Here is a 16,338-nt window from a genome sequence, read left to right on the forward strand (position 1 = left end):
CTAGAGGAAAATAATGTTGAATTTTTTTTAAAGAATTGTAATCTAATACGCTCTATGTCCGGTCAATCGCTATTTTTTGTTTTTGGCATAAAGATCAAGAAAAAAGGAGGGAATCAATTATTAGATGACAAGTTGACCAAATTGAGTGTGAATAATCAAATCGCTCATCAAATGTATTCTTAAAATAAAATAAAAAATAGCAAATGAGTAAGACACCCTAAAATACAATAGGACAACAAATGATCGGAACTGAGAGAGTATATTTTATTATAATATATTCTCTTTTTTTTTTTGCATCATTATACAGCGATATTACAATGTTGGATTTATTCCAGTTATTTGTTCTTTGCACATTAAAGTTATGGATAGACAATGACGTCTATATTGGCAACACATGGCACAAAAACAACACCATTGCATACGAGGGTGATGATAAACTGATAATTGCGTCTGGCCAAAATTTTCGGCACTTGCTTTTTCACATACAAATTTACTCTTTTATATACAACTTTTATAATATTACTAGTTTTATTCCCGTGTAAAAAATGCACGGATCATAATAGCAGACGCTATCAATAGATACATGAATATGTAATTGAGCGTGATTAAGTGTTCAATACCGTGACAATATAAATAATCTATATTTGGAGATTCGATATTTGATAAATATTAGATTTGAATATAAGATAATATACAACCGTATTTTATTAGAATTATATTAAAAGTATTTGACATGTTAGACCCGTTGAATATATGTAAATTACAACATTTTATGTAAATTGTGACATTTTAACTTATAAACTTATGTTTTAACATACGAAGTAAGTAATTAAAATAGGAGTAGAAAGATAGGAATACTAATTAGATTGAGGAGAGAGTAATTAAATAGAATAAAAAACATGGGGGGATCCACAAATAGAAAGTCAGTAGCCAATCAAAATCCAAGAAAAAACTTGGCATTTATACTATGTAGATCCTTATCATTTTTCATTCTCTCTCCCTAGTAATTTTTCCCTCTCTTCCCTTATCTCCTATCACCATCTCCGATTAATAAAAAATAAATTATGGAGTAGTATTTAATTATTAAAAAAAATGAAATCCAATTAATCAATGAATAAGAAAAACAAACTAATTGTAGGTAATATTACTTAATACAGTAATAATCATAATATACGAGTTCCGACTTATAGTATGCTTAAGACGATAATATCCGTTTTAATTGTAAAAAGTATTTAAATATTAATATTACTTAATACAGTAATAATCATAGTAAGACAAGCTTTCTACTATTATTTACTCAACTATTTTTGTCATATAATACCTATTTGAATTAATTTTACATTAAAATAAATATTACCATTTTAATTAAAAGTGTGCGAACCTTAATATATATTGAAGAACATAATTTGCGTATTATTTAATGTCATTTGCAATTCCTTGAAAGTTTACACAAAAATCTATAGTTTTCACTTTATTTTTACGAGCAGTAATCAATTTATGGGTCGAGGTTTATCGTCTAAGTAGATTGTTAGAATGTACAATACATTCTAACGACTTTAAACTCTATTACTATATTGTGGATTTAAACTATACATGATGAAATCATAACCGATATTATATCTTCGGATTTATGACATCACTTGAATGAAATACCAATCCACTTATTCTATAAAAATTCACATCAAATGAGTTGGACGTACGATTAACAATCAACTAAAATTGACAATTAAAATTTTTTGTTTAAAAAATTTTTGGTGGATGTATTTTCATTTATCTATTATTAGAAAGAAGGTTTACGATTATGGGAACCAATTAACCAAATGAGTGTGGATCATTATCATTATCTTGTAAATGCATATCGATCGATCACCTAAAACAAGTGAAAGATGAGTCCTTTTCAACAAAGATAGATGGCATTGCTTCTTTTACCCTCTACGCAGCTTAAAACACGCAGCTAAGGGAGGGAGGACAATTTCTAAATAGTTAAAGACACCCCTTAAAGACACGTTTCACCTTCTCCTCATCTACCTTCCTTATTTTTCCTATTGAAAATCCGTTCAAAGGAAAACAAGAAAGGGGAGCATAGTACGTACTTGTACGTGTAACAGTCCCAACATATCGTCATATTTCCATACCCATTATCGAAGAGGTCTTAATCTAATGATTACCGTAATAATAAGTCCCCCTCCCCTTATATTGTACTGACTCTGCGCCTCATTCCAGACAAAAAAAATATTTCCAAACTGATTATATTTAAAATCTAATTTAATAAGTTGCGGAATTTGTAGTAAATTTCGTGATGATTAAGAGTATCCCTTATTGTAAACGATAACTAAGAGTTTGGACGATTCTTTACGGGGTATCTACATACACTATATATGTTATCAATTGGTCTTTGTGATATGCTATTAAGAATAACTGCTCAACTTTAATTTGCATGATATGCTTTATCCATTCGTTAGAGTTAGAAATCGAACCTTTTACCAGTTAAAATCAACAAACTTATATTTGAACTAATTAAAGTACTCCGTAACTATTTTTGTTCAACTACTATTTGGTGAATACTAGATATATATAGAGATATATGATTAAACTACGCGTAACATTCAAATAAAAAAGAGCGTCCTATATTGAGTATTTAGTTCATTGATCTTTTTTTTTTCTTTTTTATGAAATAAATTGTACTCCATATGATATAGGTTTTAAATTAAATAAACTTCATTATAACTACCTAGCTAATCCCACTAGACGTAACTATGAACCCCCGTTATATATTTAATATTTAATTTTTATGCATACATAAAAAGCAACAACTATACTATATAACAATAAGTGTGATTGAGATATTCACATCACGAGAAGAACACACACATAAAATGAAAAAGGGGGAGTTAATTGCATGAAAAAGACATAGACAAATCACAAATAGAGAGCAAATTAAATACAATGAAAAGTACTCCCCTGTTTAATTCAGTCATTTATTTATCTTTAATTTTAACACAAATCAAGTAAATAGAGGAGGAGACCAATTATTAGATAAAAAGTGAACTAAATTAACTTTCCCAAAATAAAAAGATAAACAAATCATCGACGGAAGGAGTAAATAATTAATTTAAGTGGTGCATTATTTAGCTTAATTAAGCTAACAACTAAACTTAAGCTAGGGCTTATCACATGTTTTGCTTCACGCAAGCATCCATCTTAATGTAACTAAAAATAATGTGTCTATATACTTTGCTCTCTCGCGTGCCTTTAAAGTTTTTTTCTCCCACTTCTTCTTCTCCCTAAGCATTAAATTTCCTACCCCTTTAAAACTAAAAACAAACCCAATAATAAAACCCTCACCAACCTTTATATACAACACATACCATCCCTAAAAAACATGTCTTACCCCTCTAAAATTAATAATTAGCTTCAATTCCCAAACCAAAAAAAAAAAATTAAAATTTGATCAAATGAGTTGTGCAAACCCTAGTAGTAGTTGTGGCGGTGGTGGCGGAAGTGGTAGCGGTGGAGGTGGAGGTGGAGGTGGGCCATGTGGAGCATGCAAGTTTTTACGTAGGAAGTGTGTGAACGGGTGTATATTTGCACCTTACTTTGATTCGGAACAAGGTGCGGCTCATTTTGCGGCGGTTCATAAGGTGTTTGGTGCAAGTAATGTATCTAAGCTTCTGCTACATATACCGACCCATAAGCGGCTTGATGCGGTTGTGACTATTTGTTATGAGGCTCAAGCCCGGCTTCGTGATCCGGTTTATGGGTGTGTTGCTCATATCTTTGCTCTTCAGCAACAGGTATGTATGCATGTTTGTCTCATTGTATATTTGTATGTATGTGTGATTGTATGTGGTGTTTGATTTTTGAACTCTGATTTCTGTTTTGTTGTTTTAATTTCGGTGTAAAGAGAGTCGCAAGAGAATTTTAATAAGTACGGGATTTGAATTCATATCGTGTTTTAATTTATTTTCCAGCTAAGTTAACAGAAATCTGATTTTGTTGAAGTTATATCGGTGTCGATTGTTTCTATTTTTATTAATTAATCAGATTCATTGAACTTAATTCAAGTGTTCATAAAGACAACGACAAATTATACTTTTTCCATTCTAATCTTGTGTTAAGATCACAAAAACTTGATTAAAAAGTGTGTCTTAATCTATTGATAAACCAATTAGTTTCAGTGATTAATTTTTTATAATCATTCTATTTTATTCTTGTAATTAAAAATGTGAGGGAATTTAGGGTAACAAATTATATGTGCAATTTTGGATTAATAAGGGTAACTAAATTTAGAATTTCACTTTTTTTTTTCCTTTCCAAAATAATGTTATATGCTATAAGATCGTTGTACGCATATAATTCTATCAAATTCTATTTCTCTATGCTGTATGCGTCTAATCAAATACTTTATCTTGATAAATGGTTGATTTAACGATATATATATTATCGTCGAACAATAAGTTCAAGTCCTATTACCAAAAAATAAGATTTAATTTTAGTTTTTCTCAAATTTTAACAAGATTTTTTCGACATTTGATAGATCAACACTGTTCTACTTAGCAACACATACGGAGTATTATATATTTAATTTAATTGCACATATATGCATCTTATCAAATTCATGTTAATTATCTCTTAAACCATTGTCTACAAAAAGCCGTTGTATATAATTAGCAATTACTTATATGATATAAATCTTGATATTTGATCATTTGGGTGCTCAAAACAAATATAGCTAATTATATTACCAATTATTATTATCTTCCAAATAACACTTTAATTTGAAGTTGATGTTGCATGAATGATACTTGAGCACTAGTTAATATCGACAATTAAAGGAAAGGGAAGTAATTGACCAATACAATGACCACTTACACCCCCTATTTTACACAATTATAGTGATCTATAATCAATTTTTTGTTCAAAAATATGGTATTTCAACTCATTAAGTTTTTCTATAAATAGGAAAATTAATTTTGTACCTTTAATTTATAATACCGAATCTCTTATACACACGCAGTGCACACACTGGCTGAGACGAAAGTCTTGATAGGTCATTTATTCGAATCTCCCATTCGTAATATTGTATCGGTCATGTGACATGTTCATAAAACAGTTGGTCTTTCTTAAAACGGAATTATCTGTTTTACCACTTAAGACGTATTGAAATACTACATTGCAGATAGGGATAAACTTTTTTATCGTCTAGACAAATTGTCTAATCAAATAATATACATTCGACCTGTTTTAATTTTAAAAGGGATATGTACGTCTTAAAAAGGAATTTGTGTATTTTTAAAAAGATTTTTAGAATGTTCCTATGTTGTGAACTCAAACCATCAAATTACTGCCTAGGGGGAAGAATTAAAAGATGAGAAAATATAATGATTGTGGAAATGTTACTGAAATTGAGGGTACATTTGGATTGCCAATAAACAATGAAAAATAGTTTAAAGTACTTGGTTGGAAGATCGAAAACTGCAGCTAGCATTTGTAATATTTGTCTGGTGATGTGGTGTTAAAGGTTGGTTATCCAAATTTTTTGTGCTACGTAAATTTAGCAGCTATTAAGGAACTGGTCTCTTTCTGTTCTAATTCTTCTTTTGGCACTTTAGTTATATATATATAGAGTACGATTTAGTCTCATCTACAAGTAATAAGATCGTTGTATGCATATATATATAAGTTATCGGCCTAAGTTGAAATAATGTGCATAAATTTAAATAAGATTATTATATATTCGTATACTGTGTTGCATTGTACGCATATATGGAGTAACATTTTATGTTAGAAATTTGTCATTATATTCGAGTAAGTTGTGTACATAATTGGTAAAGTCCTCGAGAGGTTAAAACGCTAAAAAAAATATATTTAGATAAACTAACATTGTCCGATTTCATAAAAAGAGTAAAACATTGTCGTCTCTTATGATTTTAAATATAAATTAATATTTCGAATGAAGGTGAGTTGTACTGAATTAAAGAATAATGAATAATTCGAAAAAGTAATCGTTCATGTAATATTTTAGATATTGTAAATAACTATTTTGTGTAGTTGGTCCTTGTCCCTTATTTTATTTTGCATGTACTTGATGAACATACCTCGTTGTACTTTTGATTCCTAGAAGAGAACTTAAAACGTATATGCATAAATCAGTCAAATTGACTTGTTGTAACAGAAAACTCAATCTGTATTTAATTGGTGTTGTTGAGTATGCGTTAAGGTAAGTAGTTACATAGATTTCATACAAATCAATTTAGTATATAGTATTTGGCATGAAATGTTTGAAATAAATTGGTTGAATGTTGTTCCTTTTCACATGGTTTTTTGCTCCCTTTTTTACGTATATGTATGGTTTTTATGTATCTACTACCACATTATCATGTCAAGACATGTCCATGAAATCATGAATCATGATATTTATGAATAAAATACTTTCTTTGTCCCGATCAACTGTTGTCCTTTGATTTTGGCATAAAGACCTAGAAAAGCGGAGGTGACCAATTACTAAATAACAAGTAAATCAAATTGAGTGTGAATGATTAAATTGCTTAGTATATACTCCCTCTGTCCCGGTCATTTGTTGCCCTTTTCCATTCGCAATTTATTTCGCAGTACAATTTTTACGCAATTTACCCATTACTTTCCATTTGCATACCCCTCACCCAAAAAACTTAACCTTATTCTCTCTATTGCCAATCCTTTATCATGTTTGAATAGACAATTTTGTTCAATTATGGATGATAATTTTGAGTCAGAATAAGTATTTAATCTGTTAGTTACATGATTACAGATCAAATTTATGTTGAATCTTTTATTTTTTTGGATATTTTTTTTCAATGTAGGGTTTATGTTTACCAAAAACAATTACTCCATTGTATGTCTATTGGTTGTTTGGTGGTGATAGTATGGCGACTTTGGTAGAGAAGGGAAGAGGGAGGGCGGTGGCGTCACAGGGTGGTCGTAAGGTGGCGTCGTAGGGTGGTTGTAGGGTGTATGGTGTATGGTGTATGGTGTATGGTGTATGGTGTATGGTGTATGGTGTATGGTGAGTTAGTGGAAAATGGGTCGAGAGTTCGACGGAGGGGGCAGTTTCGTATGACGAGGGAAGGCGGATGATGGCTTGACGTGATGCTGGCCGGGTGGGAGTTTAACGGTGGGGTCAGGGGTGTCTAGTGGTGGACGGTGGTTGGACTTTTGGTGGTGGGGGTGGGTGGCGTAGTACATCAGTCAATGGGATTTGTTGTTTCTTTTTTTTCTTCTTTTTTTTTTGGATGTAGTACATTGAAGGTGGAAATGAGAGGGGTAGATTGGTCATAAGTGTACTAAGACGAGTAAAATATGTACTGCGAAAATTAACACCCTTTCTGTTTTGGGGTGTGTCAGTCATTTGTTATCCTTTCTATTTTAAGAATGAACTTGATGAGTAATTTGATCATTCTCATTTACTTTGTTCCACTTGTCATTTGGTTATTAGTCATCTCCTCTTTCCTTGGTCTTTGTGCCAAACCAAAGGACAACAATTGACCGGAACGGAGGGAGTAATTATTAAAATAGAAAAGACAACAATTGACTGAAACACCTCAAAATGAAAAAGACAACAAATAACCAGGAGAGAGGAAGTAGTTTTTTACGACTAGAAATTTATTGAAGGGAGCATGCATGTATCATAAATTTCGTGTATTTTTTTTCATGAAATAGAATAAAAACTTGAAAATTTAACATGCATGTTCCGCATGACTAAACTTTATATGTTGTATGTGCTTCTTGATCAATAACAAAGAAATTTAATACAAGTATTGGATTATTATTCAGTAGTACTCCGTATTAAACAATGTGAATGCTTGTATATGTGGTGGCCGTGGCCACCAGTGTGGGCACAAGTCATAGATTATGCAACCAATTGTAGTATAATTGCTTGTATAGTTTTTGAGTTTTATAATAAAGTTTTTGAGTTTTATAATAATTTTGAGTTTCGTTTTAAAAACGATTTGTTTTACTATACAATTTTTTGAAATAGGTTGTTAATTTACAAACGGAGCTCTCCTACTTACAAGCACACCTAGCAACCTTGGAAGTTCCTACGCCACCACCATTGCCACCACAACCAATGATGATGCCGCCACAACTATCAATCTCAGACCTTCCATCGGTTACCACCGTGCCAGCCACCTATGACCTTTCCTCTCTTTTTGACCCAATGGTACAACCATCATGGTTCATGCAGCAACAACAAGAACATCAACGTGGCCCAATGGACCTACGTCAGTTTGGATCAACACTTGATGGAGGCCCAATTCATGGATCTTCTAGTAGTGGTCGAGGTGATCTTCATGGTATTGGACATATGCATGATCCATCCCCCTCATCATCCATGTCTAAGTGAATCATATTGACCTTCTAAGTTATGTTAATTATTATCTGACCTGAGCAAACTCGACCTGACCCGATTTGTTTTCGATTTATTAATCAGATTTGGGAATTCGGGTTAATATTTAGTGTAATTTGAATAACTAATCATTCTACCATTGAAAAATACTCGATATGAATTGTCAAGCCTAATTGTCATCGTAGAAAATTATCACAATGAAAGGCATATATAATTAGAAAGTTGAGATTATTTTACAAATTGAAATTACAAATTGGCATCTAGTACACAAGCAATTTTCTTCACCTCCTTGTCATTATTTTGTGTTCAAAAAATTTGCACACATCTTAAATCCTAAACTCAACGATTTTTCAATGATTCTCTTATGGGCCCCAATTGAAGTCGGTCTAAGAGCACCCGATGTAAGATTACTTGATGATTCGGATGAAAAAAAATCAGTTCAAGAATTGATATAGATTTGAATTAATTTAACCCAAAAACTATAATATAGGCATCAATTGTCCTATATTGCATAAAACCGATCCAATAGAAGAAAAGCCCAAGCAAAAACATTAATATATTAACTTTTTGATTTTATTTTGATAAAATTATACTTTATAATGAAAACTAACATATTTAAACGCGAAAGTGGTGATTAACCCCCATAACTTTCATCAATTGTGAGATTAAGCCCCATAACTTATAAATGTAGTAATTAGGTCCCATAACTTATTAAAGAAATTAGAAAGAACAACACCAAATTATGACAGATTGTGCTCGGGATGAAGATGGTTTAGAACTAGCAGGAGAGAAGATCGATGGCGGAGTCTCAACTGCGGCGGGGCTTAAACCGTTTAACATGAATTCGGAATTGGAATCAATTGAGGAGGAACTAGATGATGAGGATGGTGAGTGGACTGAGGTGAGCAGTAAGAGCCACGCGAGTTCAACATCTGAGATCTCTGGTATGCTCCAACTTAATTCTGATGATGTTCAGTCTGAATTAGACTACTGGTCCAATGCGGTTATTTGCTATATTTTAGGGGCTAATCCTCCTAGACTCATTGTTGTAGATGGTTATGTGAAGAGAGTATGGGGTGTGGAAATGATAGATAAGATTGCGTTTAAACCTAATGGAGTATTTTTGGTGAGGTTTAAAACAAAGGGAGCGAAAGAACCAGGTGTTGCAGGCGGGGCCTTTGTTTTTTGATAATAAGCCTGTTATTGTCAAAGAATGGACGCCATCTTCTCCACTGGTGAAAGAGGATGTTGACAGTATTCCCATATGGATACGATTGTATGGATTGAACCTCAAATTTTGGGGTCCTGCATTGCTTAAGATTGCTGGTCTAGTGGGGAACCCGTCGGACTTGATATTGACACACAAGAGAAAACTTTCCTTGGCTTTGCTAGGGTGATGGTCAAGGTTAAAATTGGTCAACAATTGCCCGACTCGTGAGGTTTGTGGATGAACCGGATATGCAAAGAACACCGCATTATTCATTATGAGTGGAGACCAATTCATTGATCTTGAATGCAATGGTCAGGGCATGAGACTAGTCGGTGTAGGCGGAAATTAGACAAGAGAAAATTAAAAAGAAACAAAGCAGCAGAAACAAGTTTGGAGACCTATCCGGACTAAGCCACCGAGAAGCCCGTGCAACCTACTCTGAATTTAATTTGAATCGCCAGAATTTCCGTGCTTGCTCCAGTGGGAGTAAAGGAGTCATTGTCACACCAGCTTGCACTCCTGCTAATGCTGGGATAGGGTTCCCTATGGTTACCCCTATGCTTGGTATACCTAATAGGGGACCTACTTCACTATGAGGATTCTTACCGATTGAACAAGCGGGATGGGAGTGGAGGACACTGAGTCAACAATCTTTTTTGGAGAATCTTAACACCACTGAGATTGGATGTAGTGGCAATGCTGGTGAGAAAGGGGAGGGTAGGCCAGTTATTGACCATGGTTAACATCGGTTTTTGGAATGTTCGTGGGTGTAACAGCCCAAATAAGCAGAGAGACATTAAGTGGTATCTGCAGAAGAATAATATAGGATTAGTAGGATTAATGGAAACCAGGGTTAGAACTAATGCTATTAATAAGGTTCATAATGGTTTGGGTGATCAGTGGTCTTTGATCACTAATAATGCAGTTAGTGATAATGGTAGGATTTGGATTCTTTGGGATGATAATATTTTTGATGTGGAGGCTCTCGGATAGAATCTCGGGTGATACACTCGTAGGATAACCTATAGGCCAACTAATTGCTGGTGGTGGATGTCTTATGTGTATGGCTTTAATAGGCTTAGTGACAGGGATCCTCTATGGGTATCTTTAGAGGGTATGCATACTAACCTTCAAGGACCTTGGATGGTGTGTGGTGACTTCAACAATGTCCTGGGGTATGATGAAAGAATTGGTTCTGTGGTGACTGATAATGAAATTAAGGGGTTCAAGGAGTGTGTTGATAGATGTGAAATTGCTGATATCCCTGCTCATGGTGCATTTTTTACATGGAGTAATAAGCAAGAGGGGGATGGGAGAAGGTTTAGCAGGATTGATAGAGTCCTGGTGAACATGGACTGGTTTATGAGGTTTCCTGACTGCATTACGACTTTTCAGCCTGAGGGATTGTTTGATCACAATCCCTGTGTCATTGACTTATGGAGGACTGATGAAGGTAGGAGGACTTGTTTTAAATATTTTAATATGTGGGGGAATGATGATAATTTTCTTAATATTGTTGAACAAGCCTGGCAGCATAACATCAAGGGGATTAAGATGTTTCAAATTGTTAGGAAGATGAAAATGTTGAAGGCTGATCTGAGACAACTGAATCGTGAGGTGTTCTCTAATGTGGAGGATAATGCTAGAATTGCAAGAGGAAATTTGGAGCAGATTCAGCTGAAACTGCAAAAGGATTATGGTAATGAGACTCTGAGGGTGATGGAAACACAAGCTGCACTTTTGTATAAGGAGCTGGATAAAGCTAGGACTGAATTCCTAATTCAGAAATCTAAAGCAGCTTGGGTAGAGGATGGTGATGATAACACCCATTACTTTCATGGTGCTATCAAGAGTAGGAGAATGATGAATAAGGTGTTGGCCATAAAAGATGTTCATGGTATACTTCATACGGACAGGCTGGGTATAGAGGAGGCTTTTTTGGAGTATTACAAGGGTCTGCTGGGTACTAGTACACCAGTTACTAAAGTGCACTACTCTACAGTAAGGAGAGGAAAGGTATTGACTGATGCTCATAGGTTGGAGCTTCTGAAACCTGTTAGTGATGAAGAGATTAGAGATGCTCTTTTTTCTATTCCTGCTGCTAAGTCTCCTGGACCGGATGGTTACACGAGTCAGTTTTTCAGAGATGCATATGGAGTTATTGGATCTGATATTTGTCAAGCTGTCAAAGAGGTGTTTGTGAATGGTAAATTGCTGAAGCAGGTGAATGCCACTATTTTAACCCTGATACCTAAGAAGACTAGGCCTGAAAGTGTGGTAGATTTTAGACCTATAGCGTGTTGTAATGTACTGTACAAGTGCATTACTAAGTCGGGTTTGTTCTAGGGTTGTGCTGTCCTACCGTATATCATTAGCCCTAATCAAAATGCGTTTATTAAAGGAAGGGATATAGTTGACAACATCCTTATTTGCCAGGATTTGGTTAGGTTATACAATAGGAAAGCATGCTCTCCTAGAAGTATTATGAAGGTGGACTTAAGGAAGGCCTATGACTCAATTGAATGGCCATTTATAGAACACATGCTTAGGGCTTTGGGGTTCCCTGAGAAATTGATACAAATTATGATGGTGTGTATCTCTACTCCTAGCTATACTTTGGCTATCAATGGAAGCTGTTTTGGTTACTTTGAAGGGCAAAGAGGGATAAGGCAGGGGGATCCTATGTCCCCTTTGATCTTTACAATCTGTATGGAATATTACTCACGAGTTTTGGATGTTGTGGTGCAAAGAAGAGAGTTCAGATACCATCCTATGTGTAGGATGCTCAAGCTGTGTCATTTGTGTTTTGCGGATGACTTGCTATTATTCTGCAGGGGGGATATTAGGTCTGTCAAGATTATTCTCAGGGCTTTCCTTACTTTTTCAGATGCATCTGGGCTTACCATTAATAGGGAGAAATCTGAGCTTTATTGTAATGGGATTCAGGAAGAGGAGCTGCAAGGTATTCTGAGGGTCTCTGGTTTCCAACTAGGTCAGTTTCCCTTCAGATATCTTGGGATTCCTATTTCGTACAAAAGGATTGCTATAGGGGACTGTTCTAAGCTGGTTGAAAGGATGGTAAGCAAAATCAAAGGATGGGGTACTAGAAAGTTGAGCTATGCAGGTAGAATGGTACTTGTTAAGGCTGTACTTTCTCAGTTGCATTCATATTGGGCCAGGATTTTCATTATCCCTAAGGCTATAATTTTGAAAATTAAGAGCATTTGCAGGAATTACTTATGGGAAGGAACTGATGCTTACTCTAGGAGTCCCTCTGTTGCTTGGGAAACTGTTTGTACTGCAAAGGATAAGGGTGGTTTGGGAATCATTCATAGTGAGGCTTGGAATGTAGCCATGATAGGCAAATATACGTGGTGGTTAGCTTGCAAGGAGGACCACTTGTGGATCAAATGGGTCAATCATGTATATATGAAGCGTGCTTGGGATGTTTATCAACCTACTATTAATTCAAGTTGGACATGGCGCCAAATTTGTAAAGTGAAAGAAGGAATGAAGGCAGGTTATGTGAATGGCATATGGGGGACTAACAAGGGGGTGTACACACCTACAGCTGGGTATAAGTGGTTGAGGGGTGATATACCTAAAGTTGATTGGCACCCTGTGATCTGGGGCAGACTGAATACACCTAAACATTCATTCATTGCGTGGCTTTATGTGCTGAGGAGGCTAGCAACTAAGGATAGACTTGCCCATCATGGTATGCAAGTAGATGGGGACTGTGAACTGTGTGGACTGCAGTATGAGACACATGAGCATCTGTTTTTTGGGTGTAACTATAGCAGCAGGTGTTTAGAGTTGGTTAGCAATTGGTTGGGGTGTCGAATCCCTGCTCAGCAAGTGATACAGTGGTGTTTGCAGCTGCACGTGAAATCTATGATTAAGAAACAGGTAATTCATTCAGCTGTGGTAGCTTTGATCTATTTGATTTGGATGGAAAGAAATAGATGCAGGATTGAGAAAAGTGTGCATCATCCAGTTAGGGTGTTCCAGCAGGTGCAATATCATGTCAGAGTGAGACTGAAATCCAGGCAGGGGATTCCTATGTCTACTGCTGCTCAAGCTTGGTGCAAACGCGTCCAGGGATTAGCTAATTAGGAGGAGGAGAGATAAAATGGTTATTGTAGTGGAATGAGTCTGATGATTGTAAGATGATGATAAGAGCAATGTAATCGGTATGGTGATGTACTTCAAAGGTTTATATTAATACAAAGTTAACATTTCACCAAAAAAAAAACTTTGAGTGAAAGTGAAATCGAATCCAATTTTTTGATTTCCACACAAAATTGCAACAAAAAAAAATCAATTTCATCCTTTTATACAATTTATCAATACAATAATTTTTTTTATACATTTATAAATTGTATTTTATTATACATTTTGGGAAAAAAAAAAATAATATTTAAATGAACTACATAAAATTTATATAATTTGTAGAGAGATTTCATATGTATATATCATTTATAGTAAAACTTTTAAAAATATTTTATCTAACAATTATGTTAATTAATAAAATATATAAATACTTTTAAAATATCAAAAATTATTTAATGTACAATGATTCTAAATATAAAATGATTTAATGATATATTTATGTTAAAATTAAAAACAGGGTTGAATTTCACTTTTTGTCAAAGTTATGGGGCCTAATTGCTACATTTGTAAGTTATGGGGCTTAATCTCACAATTGCTCAAAGTTATGGGGGTTAATCACCACTTTTGCGCATATCTAAATATGTAAGTTATTAATTAATATTAGGTTATTAAAATAAAAATAATATTATTTCATATTTTTATTAAGTAATTTTGTTGGCTTTATGCTATTGGGTTAGTCTTACCTAAATATAGGTCTTATAAAATAATATGTGATAGGGTATAACTACTTTACAACAACTCTCCTATAGGACCGTCCTATAGCATAAAGACTGACTCAAAAGGAGAGAAGCCCCAAAATTAACATTTAATTTATATTTTAATTTTAGTTTAACAACACGACATTTTATGATAAAAACTAAAATATTTAAATATACAAGTTATTAATATAATTTTTTTTTACATCACAAGATTTTCTCTAACGATTTTAATGTTTTCTTCGATCTTCTGCAATGGCAAGAAGTAAGAAGAAGACGTCACCTAGTAACACTCCCAATCAAGATATGAATAATAATAATTCATCAATTAATAATAATAATAATAATAATAATAATAAAGCCAAAATAGTAGTATTACGTCTAATAGTATAGAATTGAGTGAAATTGTTGTGAACGTTAGTGAGGTTGAGAGCTCAAAGGCAGCGGAACTACGTGCATTTAATCTTGCTAAGGAACTAAATGTGATTGTGGAGGATCAGTCTGTAGATGACGAGCAATGGCAGGAGGTTGGGCGTCGTCGCAACCGCCTAACTAATTATGCAGCTGGTAAGGCTCTAATACTGAAACTCTTAATAGATGATGTTAAAGATGAGCTGGAATTTTGGTCTACGTCCATTTTTTGTTATGTTCTAGGAGCTAATCCGCCCAGTGTTGTTTTGTTGGGGGGAGGGGGGGTCTTCGTCGGATATGGAAGAATTTGGCTATAGATAAGATTGCTTTTCAACAGAATGGTGTTTGTTTGATTCGATTTAAGAATGACGAGGATAAGCTTAAGGCGCTACAATCTGGATCTTATTTCTTTGACAATAAACCGTTTATTGTTAAGGATTGGGTGCTAGATGCAAAGCTTGAGAAAGTTAAACCTGAATTTGTGTCAATTTGGATCCGAATGTATCATTTGAATTTTAAGTTTTGGGGCTAGCATTACCAAAGATTCCTGGCTTGGTTGGTACACCTATCAGATGTGACAGAGCTACTCAGGAGGAGTTCCTGGAGTATGCTAGGTTCATGGTGGAGGTGAGGGTGGGCCAATCTCTCCCTGATTCTGTGGAATTCCTTGATGAGAATGGTGTTTTGCAGACTCAATTGATTCATTATGAGTGGAAACCTGTGGTATGTGCTACTCTTAAGGGTATGTAAGGGTATAGGGAATGAGACTAATAGCTGAAAAAAAAAAACAACTACAATTCCTAAACCTGTCAAGTAAGTGTGGAGCCCTAAGCAAGTGGTTCCTGTAGTAGGTAAACCTCTGGTACAGCTTGCTCAGGAGGAGTTTGATACTGGTACATTAACAGTGTTGAACCCCACTGTTGTAGTCACTCCCATGCCTTATCAGGGGTCCATGCTTAATTCTGTATCTCCAGCTAGATTCACACACAAGTTTGCTAGGAAAGGTGATGGTGCTGTTCAAAGTGACCCTTCATTTATGGATGTTTTTAATTATTCCATAAGGAGAAATCTGCTGAATAGCATTGGCAAGGGTAAGACTGCACTACATTCTCATGGTTAGTATTGGTTTTTTGAATGTTAGAGGCATTAATAAATGGAATAAGCAAGGGGATGTTAGACGTCTCTTGCATTTGAATAATGTAGGTTTTTTTTTGTCTTGTTGTGACTAGAGTTAAGACAAAGAATTGTAATAGTGTAGACTGGATTAGGTATTAATTAGAAGTATGAAGTGAATAATGATATCAATGATGGAGGTAGGATATGGGTTATGTGGGATGCAGCTATGTTCAATGTGAATGTGATTAGTAAGGAGTTACAGGTCGTGCATCTGTCAGTAGTTCATATGCAGACTGGTTGTAGTTAGGTTTGTTCCATGGTATATGGCATGTGACACCCCTACATAC

General features: G+C 34.6%; 1 protein-coding gene across 1 annotated transcript; it reads left to right on the top strand.

The window, feature by feature from the left end:
• Positions 1–3,245: 3,245 nt before the first annotated feature.
• Positions 3,246–8,607, top strand: LOC141594334 (LOB domain-containing protein 30-like). The gene is made up of 2 exons (XM_074414423.1): positions 3,246–3,794; positions 8,018–8,607. Exons 1-2 carry the CDS (start codon positions 3,456–3,458, stop codon positions 8,381–8,383), a joined length of 705 nt encoding a protein of 234 aa, XP_074270524.1. The 5' UTR covers positions 3,246–3,455; the 3' UTR covers positions 8,384–8,607.
• The last annotated feature ends 7,731 nt before the right edge of the window (positions 8,608–16,338 follow it).

This window comes from Silene latifolia, chromosome 8 (genome assembly GCF_048544455.1).
Source record: "Silene latifolia isolate original U9 population chromosome 8, ASM4854445v1, whole genome shotgun sequence".
Classification (NCBI taxonomy): Eukaryota; Viridiplantae; Streptophyta; class Magnoliopsida; order Caryophyllales; family Caryophyllaceae; genus Silene; species Silene latifolia.

Coding starts and splice junctions, on each gene's coding strand:
- LOC141594334 (XM_074414423.1), top strand. CDS start 3,456: ATGAGTTGTGCAAACCCTAGTAGTAGTTGTGGCGGTGGTGGCGGAAGT. Junction 3,795..8,017: donor TCTTTGCTCTTCAGCAACAG/GTATGTATGCAT, acceptor TTTTTGAAATAG/GTTGTTAATTTACAAACGGA.